At 37.6% G+C, this 13,998-nt stretch overlaps 1 protein-coding gene across 8 annotated transcripts in view; it reads right to left on the bottom strand.

The window, feature by feature from the left end:
- Positions 1 to 5,942, bottom strand: part of camk2a (calcium/calmodulin-dependent protein kinase II alpha) — a 901,358-nt gene extending 895,416 nt beyond the window's left edge. For 3 of the 8 annotated variants that reach the window (XM_065287693.1, XM_065287692.1, XM_065287695.1), the window contains exons 1-2: positions 5,718 to 5,942; positions 4,566 to 4,660 (exon numbers count right to left, since the gene is read on the bottom strand). In XM_065287693.1, the coding sequence (XP_065143765.1) occupies positions 4,566 to 4,660; positions 5,718 to 5,779 (157 nt within the window). In that variant the 5' untranslated portion in view covers positions 5,780 to 5,942. The remainder of the gene's footprint in view (positions 1 to 4,565; positions 4,661 to 5,717) is intronic. The other 5 variants (XM_065287688.1, XM_065287689.1, XM_065287694.1 and 2 more) reach the window with 2 other exon arrangements.
- Between the last annotated feature and the right edge of the window lie 8,056 nt (positions 5,943 to 13,998).

The raw sequence follows: 13,998 nt of genomic DNA, 5'->3' as shown, positions 1-13,998 counted from the left end.
TTGGTTGCCAGTGCGTTATAGAGTTGATTTTAAGATCTTGCTTTTTTTAAGTCTTTAAATGGTCTGGACCCCTCCTATTTATCAGACCTTTTAAAAGTAAACACATCAGATCGAAGCTTGTGTTCCTCAGACAGTATTACGCTGTCTTACCCTAGAACACGATTGAAGTTGAGAGGTGACCGTGCATTTGCAGTGGCCGGTCCTAAGTTATGGAACAGTCTTCCTTTATCTGTAAGATCTGCATCGTCTGTTTATGATTTTAAATCAAAGTTACAGTCTTATCTTTTTAGTCTGGCATCTTCTTAATTTTGGTGATGTCTCTTATATCATTTCTGTTATGATTTCTATTTTATTTTAGTCTACTTTATTATTTGCTCTGTACAGCACAGTGGTCAACTTTTGTTGTGTTTATTTGTGCTTAATAAATAAATGAAATGAAATGAAATAAAATACTTATGACTTGCAAATGTAATGCTCAGTTAACTTGAATAAACCAGGTTTCATGACGTATGCAGCCTGCATATGCGACCATATGTGACCTATTTAAGTGAAGTGGATGTGGACAGCAGAGATGGAGGATCAGCTTGTTGATTTGTGGCAACAGCACGAATGTTTATACAACGTGTCTTGCAAAAATTATTCCAAGCACTATCATTGAAATGTCTTCCTGCATATTGTCCGCCAAGCTTATTTTGAAGTCTTGCAAGATTTTGTGGGACTTCCTGTGTTCACAGTCCAGACTCTGGTTAAAAATCTGTTTGTGTGTGGTGTGCTGTCTTCGACAAATAATGGCACACCACACACTATAGGAGCAAAACGGTTAAATCTAGGATTTTTTATCCTCATGTTTGTGGTCTATCACATTTTTAAAATCTTATAAGATGTAAAAAATCTTTTGGTGTGTACCCAGCCTAAGTCCAGTTATGTCCAGGTCCATGGTCCCTATGGCAATGGAGGTATGTCTTTTGAATTAAGTGCTTCCAGTATTTGCCATGGCCCTGTGGTGTGCGTGGTCTGTTTTCTCCTCTTCTGTTTCATGTGAAGAAACAGCCCATGAATCTGAATCATCTGGTACACCTCCTGTCACGGTTAGAAGGTTAGAACCTGAGTCTCCTGCACATTCTGTCAAAGTGAATCGTCTGAGTCACCTGAATCGCCTGGCTTACCTGGTTCACCTGTTTTACCTAAGTCGCCTGGTTCACCCGAGTCACCTACACTTCTTGTTTCTGTTGCAAGGTCCGAATCGGAGTCCCTTGAGCTTATTATCCCAACCATGTCTGCTGAGTCTAAGTTTCCTGAATTTCCTGTAATGACCATAAGGCCTGTTTCTAAGTTCCCTGAGTTTCATGTAGAGGCAGAGATGGTTACTCCTGATTTCCCTGTGCCGTGACGGTCAGCTAAGATGGTCACTCCTAAGCTCCACATACTCTCTGTCCTTTACAAAATGGCCGTGCATGACTCCTATAGATTCCTTGCCCTGCCTTAGATGGTCGACTCTGAACTCTTTGCCCTGTTTAAAATGACCAACTCTGAACTCTCTATCCTGCCCAAGATAACCAACACTGAACTCTCTGCCTGTGTCAAGATAGCCAAACCTAAACTCTCTGCCTGGCTCAAGATGGACATTAATGAACTCACTGAATTAATTAAATTTATTTACCTGTTGTCTGCTAACCTGGCTATGCCAGCCTCTCTCTCTCTGCTGTCTCTATCTGCAGGTCTAGAGCGCCACCAGCACCACCCTGGTTTCCAGTGTCTCCTGGACCTGTTCCCATGTTGGCTGAAGCTCCCCTAAGTATTTTTTTTTTGGGGGGGGTAGTACGGCATGGAGGAGGCAGAGGACACCGAGGACGTGGCCGAGGTGTCTAATCATCCATGTCTGCCTCACGATCCTGGCCCGCTGCTGCCTCACGATCCAGGTCCGCTGCTGTCTCACGATCCAGGTCCACGTCTGCCTCACAATCCAGGTCCACATCTGCCTCCCGATCATGGTCTTCTGCTGCCCTGTGATCATGGTCTGTCCTGGCCCCATGACCCTGGTCCGTCCTTGCCACATGACCCAGGAGCGTCTCTGTTATCTGTCCGTGCCCTGCCTCAAGGTCCTGGCCCACCCATCCATGGACTCTTTGTATTTATGTTTTTTGTCTTGTGTTCCGTTTTGTGGGCTCCAGGAGTGGCCCTTAATAGGGGGTTCTGTAATGGTTTTGTCTTGTGTTTTGTTGTCAGGTCTTTTATTTTGATATCATGTTCTTGTTTCCAGTCTTTTATTTTGAATTCTGGTCATGTCACACTTCACCTTTCCACTTCCTCTCTCGCTTTGCGTAAGCAGCAACCTTTGTTACGCTAACAGTATACACTTAATTTGGCAAACATTAGCAACTAGTACCAAGTCAAGACTGGAAACAAGACTGGAAACAAGTACATCTAAAAGCAAATCATCATTAGAAACAAACTTACCTCAGAATTGCTGAAAAAGTTACCGCGAAAAGTAGTACATGAAAAATAAGAGGATGACCTTATATTGCTTTTGAATGCTGATTGGTCCAAAAGACGCGATGATGATAGAGACGCGTAGCGTCAGCTTGAAAGATGATCTCGCTTTAGTCTATGATCTTACAATTTCTGACTGACTGCCCCCCCCCTCCACATACACACACAAAAAAAACTCTTCGGATCTACACCATGTTGTATAAAGTACTAGAAACCAATACTTGAGTAAAAGTACAAGTATTATACTAGAAAAGACTTTGGTCACATGAAAGTTGTCTTTTAAAATATTACTCAAGTAAAAGTCTTAAAGTATCTGATATATACTGTACTTAAGTACTTAAGTATCAAAAGTAATTTTCTGATATTTAATGTACTTAAGTATTTGAAGTAAAAGTCCACTGATTAACATAGCAGTTTAAAAAAAAATATTTCTCAATCTAACATTAGCCTACTGGAGGTAATATTCGGCCAGCAGTTATGCTTTAACATTACCATAAACAGTTAAGCGTGTTTCAGTTGAGAGTTCTCTGTGAATGAAATAAAATCAGCGGTGTAACGTTAACGTTTATTAAACCATCACATTAGACAGATAATTATCTGATACGGCTTATGATAACTAATGTTGAATCACATTGACATTGTGGCTTTACTTAATAACTATTATTTTAACTTACCTTGATGTGATTCTTCAGGTTGGACGGGGAGTTTTTAAATGACAAAATTTAAGTGATTTTCGGTAGGCATAAGAGGCACTTAATTCGTAGTAAGAATCTTTAATTCCAATGTACAAAAACATTTCTTACAAATACGGCCATGGGTGTATAACATTATCTTTCTCACCCTGTTCTTCGTCGGGGTGGTCGATTACGATAACGGGAGGTCCTCCAGTAGGTGCTTTCATTACGGTTTCAGTTGTGCTTCCTCCTCCTTTGGCAACACTACGCTAAAATAGAGTGTGCGGAGCGTGCGTTATGCAATCTAGAAGCACTGATTCGCCAAAACCTCCCTTATAGAGGTTGCACACAATTCTTCAGATATTTTTTGTAGTAACGAGTAACGAATATGCTTAGTGGAAATGTATCAGAGTAAAAGTATACATTTTATCTAGAAAATGTAGTGGAGTAAAAGTGAAAGTTAACATAAATTTAAATAGTGAAGTAAAGTACAGATACGTGACATTTCTACTTAAAGGTGACATAGAATGATTGAACGGAGTATTTATCCTTGTTCTGTGATGTGACATGTAGATAAAACATTTTTTGTTTGGGTCTGTAATGCCTTAGAAGCTTCCTAAAAACCTCTCTCAGATAGCTCTATTAGGGTGGGGGATTTTAAACAAGTGTTTTTTTAAACCTGATTTTGCTGCCACTAAAAAAATGTAGCCAATTATTTTAAAGTGCAGGGGCAGTTAGATGCCTGTGATGTCATAAGCATCAGTTTTTCAGATTGGCCTGTTTTCTGGCTGACATTTCTAAGAGAGTAATTACTATGAGACTGAGATGTTTAGCATGTCTAGCACTTTTTGTATGTTTGTGAATTTGGGTAGACTACCATTATTCAACAAATACATGGTAAAAATGGTTTTTCATTCTCTGTCCCCTATAAATACAGTAACAAAGTATTTTTACTTCGTTACATTACAACACTGATCTGGGGGAGTCCCCCACCTCCCTGCCCCATCAAAGGCCACATCGCCCCTCGAGCACCCTTTTCACTTTTTTCACCCCTGACCCATTTTCATGCTTGGGATGCATGTTCGTTGCCGTGGTTATGTGCCTGGCCCGAAGGAAAGTTTTAGTCTGTACTTGTTTATTGGTTTGGCTAATGACTAAATTGAAATCTGGAACAAATACCTTGTGGAAAATAAAAATGTTTCAGTTTCCAAAATACAAGGGGAGACAGTGTGCATGGAGAATTTGGCAGCCAGATAAGAATTTAAGGATCTAAAGCTAACATTGTGTACATACATTTTACACAGTAAAATTTGCTCAGTGTAATGGTTGATACGCTTTAGCTATGAAAAGACATTACCTTGTTTAATCTATATATTGGACCAAGATATCCACAGTACCTACCCCTAGTAGACAGCTTTTTTGTATTGATGATCTTGGCAGCATACTCTTGCCCAGAGAGAACTTTCACACATCTCCGCACCACAGAAAAGGCCCCCCTAATAATCAGAGGAAAATAAATGAAATTTGTCTATATATTTTGAAAATTGTAGTACAGTATGTCATTGCAAATATACCCTCTAAGAAACAAAACCAGTTTTAATATACTGAATTATGCAATTTCCTAATCTCATATTGAATTGCCTCCCACAAATGCAGTTACGTAAGAGGTTTGACTGCCCACATGCAAAAAAGTATGTGTGCAGTATGAGGGTGTATGTGGGAGTACAGCTGTATGCACAAGGCCAGATGGAGTTAGAGACCCATCTCGGTGAGGGTGTTACATGCTCTCAAATCAAGCAAACAATTATACAGTGTGATCACTCAGAAAAGAATGTTGTAGTACAGAGTGGGTGGATGGGTGATCTTTTTTTCCAAACCTACTTAAATATTTTGGAACACTGTGAATAGCACTTTAGTGGTTACTGTCTAAATTGTATATAACCATCATCTAAATTATAGATTTATGAGATGTAATCTTGATCATTTTATTGCATTGCATTGTTTTTAAATACTGCAATGCCAAATATATAAATGTAAATGAAGGATTCATTTTGTGTAATGCTCTGTCAAATTCTCTTTTATCTCAAAGATAAAAAGCATGTATTCATAAAATCTTTGTTGTGTACAGTGAGACTGTGGTGAACTTTAAAATTGAGTAGTCACTTTCATGTCAAATATTTGCTTAACCAAATCAGTTTGTTACCACCTACATGTTTATTCCCAGCATAAGCATAAGGTCAAAGAAATATTCTATCAGTGCATCCATATTGTCTTAAGTTCTTGACAATCACTCTTAAGATTTTGCAATAAACTTGCCAACCAATGTCTACTTAAAAAAAAAATGTAAGTAAGCACTTGATCATCTATTCCTTATATTCTGACAACTGATTTTATAGTATACAACACACTGATATTTTGCTACTGATATATTGAAGCTCTGCAGAAATCAACACAAATGTCAAAAGTAATGAACCTGAATCTAATAATATGGTAAATTTGGCATCTCAAAATGGATGTTCAAAAATGATTGAGAAATAAGCTGTTTCAACTTACTTTCCTAGTTCCTCAAACAGCTGGTATTCCTCCGTAAAGCGTGTGCAGGTAATGGTTGCCATCCTGGATGTGTGTGTTTCTCCAAGTGATATAAGTGTTCTAAAAGTGTGAAATCTGGTCTGTAGAGATGATCAGATTGAAGATCAGAAAAGTGGAAGTGGAATGAAGGAGGAAGGACAGATCTTTCTCTGGCTGCTTGTTACTGGCTGCTATTCTCCATACACAGGGTGCCGTTGCCATGGCAGCCACATGCCTCTCATCACATGCTTACACACATGAAGATATGTAAAACACACCCACACACCTTTTGAGTGCACCACACTGTTACTTAAGAGCAGCCATAAAGAGTGAACAAATAAAATAATGGCTACAATAGCTTTTAATTAGTGAATTCAGAGGACAATGTTCTGAAAAGATCTGCATATTGTACATTGTCAATGATGACAATCAATGATGTATGTTATCTTCTGTATCTACAGTATACATAAAAGTAAAAATAATAAACCAAGGAAAGGAAAAAGGTATACAGCGTATACAGGGATATGCACCATCCAACCAATGGAAAAAAATGAAGGATGCATTAATCATGTTTCAAAGACAAACTCGGTCAAACTGACTGATAGACTCAATTGAATTATGTAACTATCTTTATAGAGATAGAATAAAGAACTCTAGACAAAGCTGATTGAAAATATGTTGCAAAATTGCTACAGGCTCGGACAGAAAATAACGGAAAAAAACCCGTGACCTTTGACTAAATAAAGGAAGTGGGATGTGCTGCACCTTGCGTTAAAAACACAATTGCTAGAATGACTGATTTTATTTAACTGTGCCTTTTTAAAAAAATTATAAAATTTACCAAAGTCAAATGTGCAACAATATAGCATGCAACAGTATCTGCTAAAATGTCTTTTCTGCAATCTGTGGGTGTGAAAGGTGTTGAATACAATAGATCTTTATTATTATTGTTTTAAAAACAGTGAAAAACTGTGTAGCTGCTCTCACAAGGGTTAGCAATGACCAGGGACGGAGCCAGACATTTTAGACATTGGGGGCTTAGCCCAAATCTAGGTGTTCCAAAGCATGGTCCCCAGCTGATATTTTTTCTCCATTTACGGCAGCTTTATAAAAAAATGTTAATCTAAGTGTTCTCTGTATTATCATTTTGAAACTGTAACATAAAAATTTTGACAATGACACTTTAACTTCTATTATCCAAAAATTGGCAAAATACGTTTGCAGTTATCCAGTAATGAAGCTACATAAGAAAGAAAAACAATTTTGACTTCACTGGTTAGAACAAAATTCCACCTGCTTATGAAAGCGATCTCTCTCTATCTCTCCCTCTTTGCACTGACAATTATCATACATAAGCATTTTGTTATGCAAGAGATTAAGGATTCACTTTTTATAACTTCTTTCAATGTACTTCTGAGTTGAATTTTCAGTTAAATACATATAAGCAAAACATGAGCTGCCTATATACTTAGTAACTATATACTTTCTCACCTTCTTGCTGACATCTTTTAAAAAAAAAAATATATATATATATCCATCTATAAAAAATGAATATGTGCAAAGAGCGATTTTTTAAATGTAGGCTACTTTAAATACAACGTTACCAACGACAGTGTGTAGCAGAGCAGGCAGACTACACTGTAAAAAATGTTGGCTCAATTAATTATTTTTTAGTAACTAGTTCCACAGAAATTTTACGTTCACTCAATTTCTGTCTCCAAAGTGTTACCTGGATTGTTTTTTTTAAGTTGGCCCAAACTTGACTCAAATATAAAAAAGTATGTTTGCTGAACTAGCTTTTTAGTTCATTCAACTAAAATGTTTTAATCAGTTGAATCTTTAAAAACATACAGCAAAGACTCTCAGTTAAAATGTAAGTATTTACTCAATGTTTTTTGTGTTACTTCAATTAATATTTATTATTTGGGAATTTTTTATAAACTTTTTAAAATTATTTATCAAATAATTTATGCTAGTGTTGTTCACAAAATTATTAACTTCAGTCACATAAAAACAAAAGCTTTTAATTCACTTATTCACTTATCATACAGACTGAACATACAGAATTAAGTCTTCTCTAAATAGCGGGCATAAAACAGTCCAAAAAGCACTCCAAAGTCATTCAGAACATCTGCATTTAGGAGAACAACTTCTGGCCGTACAGGAGGAGACTCGCCATGTATCCTTCTGGTCTGCCTCTCCACATCACTCAATTCAATTCAATTTTATTTATATAGCGCTTTTCACAATAAGTAATTGTTTCAAAGCAGCTTTACATTAGTAGAAGCAAAGAAAAGCACAGAAAATCGACAGATAGCACAACATAATACATGATAGCAAAGCAGGTAAATTTGCTGCGGCTATGAATCAACATTATAAGCGAGCGTATTACTAATGTAACATATAGGAGAGGGTGCTAAGTTAAGCCCAAGAAGGCTGCCTCCCCGGGTTGAAAAACCCCATAGGAGAAAAAAACCCAGACTTTTTAGCCGGGAAAGTAAAAAAGTCCTAGGAGGGAAAAACCCTTGGGAGATATATATATTAATATATACATTGAAACGAATAAGGAGATTAAGCAGAGATTAAGCAGGTTCCGCCAGTGGTCGTTGGTCAGGCATCAGCTGGGCATCACGTTGAAGGACAGCCAGTGGATCAGAGGTGTGCCGACTTTCACATTTACCGGAACTGGGTCTGTTTGTCTCATTGTCCTCGGGGTCGAGGAGGAGACACGGAGAGAGAAACAAAATCCTATTAGCGTAGGGGCCATATATATATATACACACATGTACATAAACACACACACACATATATATATATATATATATATATATATATATATATATATATATATATATATATATATACATACATACGCACACACACATACATATACACATGTACACAAACACACACACACACACACACATTCTGGTTTCCATGTTTTGTGGGGACATTCCATAGACGTAATGCATTTTATACCATACAAACTGTATATTCTATTCCCCTTACCTGCCCCATTCCCTAACCCCAACCATCACAAAAACCTTTCTTGTACCTTAGATTTTCAATAAACATCATCTTGTTTGATTTATAAGCTTGTTTCCTCATGGGGACATCAAAATGTCCCCACAAGGTCACAAAAACACTGGTATTCCTATCTTTGTGGGGACAATTGGTCCCCACAACGTGATAATTACCAGGTACACACACACACAGACAAATACACACACATACATATACATATACTGCACATATGGAAACGAGTAAGGAGAGATTAAACGGGTTCTGCCGGTGGTCGTTGGTCAGGCATCAGCTGGGCATCACGTTGAAGGAAGGCTAGTGAATCAGGGATGGTCCGACCTTCACTTTCACTGGAACTGGGTCTGTCTGTCTCAGTGTCCTCGGAACGAGGACGAGACAGGGAGAGAGAAACAAAATCCTATTAGCGTAGGGGCCATTCGCATGTAATGCAGGTGTCACACAGTGATGTGGATTAAATCAGCTCGGTTCCAAAGAGGTTAACTATTGCTGCTTACGTGTATTACCTATGGATGAGGATTTTAGCAAATTTGGTGGCCCAGGGCAAGTCTATTTATGGGGCTTCCCAACTGATCTTTAGAACGAAAAAGGAAACTCGTTTGACTAAGGCCAGTGGCCCCACTGCCGTCGGTAATACTAACATGCAGTGGCAAATGGTTCTGTATGAAATACTATTCTCAAGATCATGGGTAAATGCCCAAATCGCAGCCCGTTCTTATGTGCCAAATTAAGACTCAACCAACTACTAATTTGAAGTTTCAACATATTTCTTAGGAGAGTCATTCTCTGAGATGGGTGCCTTTTGGGTCATACTTTTTTTTAAATATATACCTTAAATAGTTATATTTTTGATTATTTCATGTGATAGTGGATTAGTCAAACCTATAAGAAAATACATTTTCCCACCTCAGGCATGAAATTCTAATCAATATAGAGTGTTTTTTCCACTTGGACTTGGACCCTGTTTAAATATGATTTAAAAAGATTTTCAAGTAAATTCTTGTAGAAGCTTATCAATGTGATGTCCCTTGTTTGATATCATTTATTGCATGTAGAATTTTTTTTTTAATACTCACCATTTGAATACCAAATCAGGTCACGAAAACTGTATCTAACATTGGTCTTCATATCTTATCACAAAATATGCTATAACATTAGAATTTAATCAGGCTTTCATATTTTTTTAGACTGTCCTGTAAATTCTGCACACAGCAAAACAAACATTGACCTAATTTGTCGTTTTATCACCAAAATATTAATAAAAACTATCAAATAACAGGGTTGAACTCAGCATAACGGGGTTGAAAATGATAACAGGGTTGAAGTGATGATCATTATTTAATATAGCATGGATTTCTTACCTGTAAAATTAATGATATCACATTCAATAAAATTGTATTTTATTAAAGTTGGCAAAAACAAACAAACATTTTAATAAGTATTTAACATTAAATCAAAAGCATTAAGGATTAATTGATCAAAAACATCAATAGATCTTTCCATTTGGTTTTATTGAACATAAAATACCATAATCGATTATTTCTAACAGGTCACATAACAATATAACAAGTCTACAATTGAGTACTCTACTAAAAAGTGTCAAATTTTCAACCCCGTCACAACGATTCAACCCTGTTATAATAAAAATGTGACGGGGTTGAATGTGACGGGGTTGAAGTTTTTGCCTAACAGTAGCTGTAACTCCGTACTTAACTAAGACAGTAGCATCACATGGCATTTAGGAAATCATACAAGTTTAATGTTTTGCAAAACTATTATTTAATTTTTCTTAAACCGTTGTTTACTATCATTTAGTAATACAACAGAGTTGAAATGTTGAGCCTGACAATCTTAATCTGACAGTGAAAAACATGAAATAAATGTAAGAAAAGATTCTGACACTTGCCTTTCTTTGCAGCATGTTCTTCAAGAGACTTGTGTGATATCACTTTCTGGGTGTGATGCCACAGGGATTGATCCGTTATTTTTATAGGGGGGTAAATAGTATGGCGTGACGGGGTTGAAAACAAACTGGAGGACGTGTATAAATATTGCAATTTCATATATAATTAATGCATTTTTATATACATATGTATATTTTAGTTAAAGTAAACCCATGTATGATTAAATTAGCAGTAACTATTTTGCATTAATTGCAGTTTTTATTTGTTTGATATTCAATGAAAATGTAATGATGGTTAGTGGGGACATGCAAGTATGCTTGTTGTCTACTACTTAGGCAACCCATATCTATAAATTAAAATAAAATGAAAGCATTTTTTGTTGCATTATAATGCAAAGGCACCTGGTTCTATTAATTGACAGCGTTAAAATGCATTTTGTGATTTCCTTTAATTAAAAATCTTTGAAGTAAGTTTGGGGGACTTAAAGGGCACCCAATTCAGAGAATCACCCAGGAATATTAATAACGTTTATCATGTTTTGAAGTGTTGACAGGATTAGGTTTTAGTTTATTTATTTATTAGGTTGTACAAACTAGCTATTGTGAGATGAGTACCTTTACTAAAACAAATTATGTGAATGCTTTGTTAAAGAGAAAAGTTTTAAGTCTAGATTTAAAGTTATCTACTGTTTCTGATTCTCGGATATTGGTTGGTAAATCATTCCAGAGCTTAGGGGATAAGTAGGAAAAGGATCTGCCACCTTTAGACACTTTTGATATTCTAGGGATAATTAAGAGACCAGAATTTTGTGACCGCAGTGTATGCGATGGATTGTATTCTGATAGTAATTCTCTAAGATATGAGGGTGCTAGGCCATTTAAGGCTTTGTAGGTGATTAGTACCCTAGTGAAAAAATAGTATACTTAAGTACAATTTATTCACATGTACTGTAGTATAACTAAATGTATTTGTTGAACACTAAATATTGGTGTACTTCAAGTCTGCTAAATTGGAACAACTAATTTTGTACTTAATGCACTTTAGTTGTGTGAAAGTAGTACTGGGGTCCAACTAAAATTGTGTTAAATATACTTTTTTGTGCTAAAGTGGAACTATTCAAAGTATATTTCACAGGCCGGAGCGGACCCGAGATCTCTAAAGGGTCACGCCCCTCTCTAATTGCCACCTCGAGGAGTTTCCCAAGACCACCCCAATGACCAGACAGACAAGTACACTATAATTAAAATATAACTTTATTTAAATATTAAAAGCAAGGGGGAAAAGGGGAAAGGGCAGTTTAAAGCAAATATCTCTTTCTCGCCTCCAGGGCGGTTTGGACCATGAAACGGGGGCTGAGACTCCTTCCTGGTTTTGTCCTTGGACACGTGGCGCCCTACGCTTCTTCCTGGAGGCAGAATAGGGGGAACACTATTAGTGGCTTATTACGGTACTCAGTTGCTACTTGCCTAATTTCTTCGGTCTCTTGTTCACCCTACAGGTTTCCTTGGCTGGACGTCCTAGTCCCTCGGGGAACTCTCACGCCCCACGGGTGCGAACCAGTGGCCAGAGGTGGATACTCACACTACGAAAGCGGCTCGTTTCTCGTTCGGGTATTGCTGTGGGCAAAGGTAGGTTACACACCCTGCAGGTAAGTTACTCACGGAACTTGGGATCTTCGTTCGCTCTGGGGCATTCACTGGAACAAGGTAGGCTACACACCACTAAGGTACAATCATTTTGCTGAACAATTACCAAGGTGGAAACACTAAGAGTCAAAATTGAACACACATCAATCAGATCCTTCAATAGATAGATAAAAGGGCCTGAATCAGTTCACTGAGCTTTGGAACAATGGATCCACAGAGAAATGAAGGAATAGGTCGAGGAGAAGGAGGAGGAAGACGAGGAGGGAGAGGAAGAGGCAGAGGGGAAAAAGGAGAATGTGGTGAAAGAGGAGGAAGAGGACATAGTGAAGGAGGAGGGAGAAGACATGATGAAGAAATAGGTCGAGAAGGAGGAGAAGGAGGGAGAGGAGGAGCAGAAGAGGAGGGAAAGAAGGAGGATGTGGTGAAGGAGAAGGAAGAGGACATGGTGAAGGAGTAGAAAGAGGAGGAGGACGTGGTGAAAGAGGATAGGGTTGGGCGATGTCCCCTCAATTGGCAGTTGACAATGGTTACGTTAAACCATCGCGATGGACAATGATATCGTTAGGCGGGGGGTATTTTAATGTTTCGTTATTATATAATTATTATTCGTTATTTTACTTCATTACTTCCACTTAAGAAGAGTTGTGCACTCTTTATTTTAATATATATCTTTACATAAATACTATTTTGTACTTAAAAGCTGTAATTTCGTTCTTTAACGAAAGATGAGCTCTCTAAACTAGTCACATCATCCAAATCATCGTCCTGTATATTAGACCCCGTTCCCACAAAACTACTTAAAGAAGTATTCCCTGTAGTGTCAACCCCGGTTCTAAATATCTTTAACTCATCGCTAGAAATAGGATACGTTCCAACAGCTTTCAAACTAGCAGTTATTAAACCGCTGATTAAAAAACCACAGCTTGACCAAGGAGAACTTAATAACTTTAGACCAATCTCAAATCTCCCTTTTCTTTCGAAAATATTAGAAAAGGTAGTGGCAAGCCAGTTACGCACATTCTTGACAAATAATAGTACATATGAAAAGTTCCAATCAGGATTCAGGCCCCACCATAGCACAGAGACAGCGTTGCTTAGAGTTACAAATGACCTCCTATTAACATCCGATCGTGGTGAAATCTCAATTCTTATATTACTAGACCTTAGTGCAGCATTTGACACAATAGACCACAGAATCCTACTCAATAGACTAGAAAACTATGTTGGTATCAGTGGTCAGGCGCTAGCCTGGTTTAGGTCATATCTAACCAATCGCTATCACTTTGTTTATGTAAATGAGGAAGAGTCATATCACTCCCTGGTTAAATACGGTGTACCGCAGGGATCAGTTTTAGGTCCTATCCTGTTCTCGTTATACATGTTACCCCTAGGAGACATTATCAGGAAACACAACATAAGTTTTCACTGCTATGCGGATGATACCCAGCTTTACATCTCCTCGCATCCCAGCGAAACACACACGTTTTCTAAGCTAAAAGACTGCATTAGCGATGTTAGTGACTGGATGGCACATAACTTTCTTAAGCTCAACTCCAATAAGACAGAGGTACTTATTATTGAACCAAATCGCTACAAACATAATATGTCAGATTACAAATTGCACATAGATGGCTGTACTGTGGTGCCATCTTCCACGGTTAGGAACTTAGGTGT

This window comes from Paramisgurnus dabryanus, chromosome 18, assembly GCF_030506205.2.
Source record: "Paramisgurnus dabryanus chromosome 18, PD_genome_1.1, whole genome shotgun sequence".
Lineage (NCBI taxonomy): Eukaryota > Metazoa > Chordata > Actinopteri > Cypriniformes > Cobitidae > Paramisgurnus > Paramisgurnus dabryanus.
The sequence above is the reverse complement of the archived record's forward strand: the minus strand, read 5'-3'. Positions and strand labels throughout refer to the sequence as shown.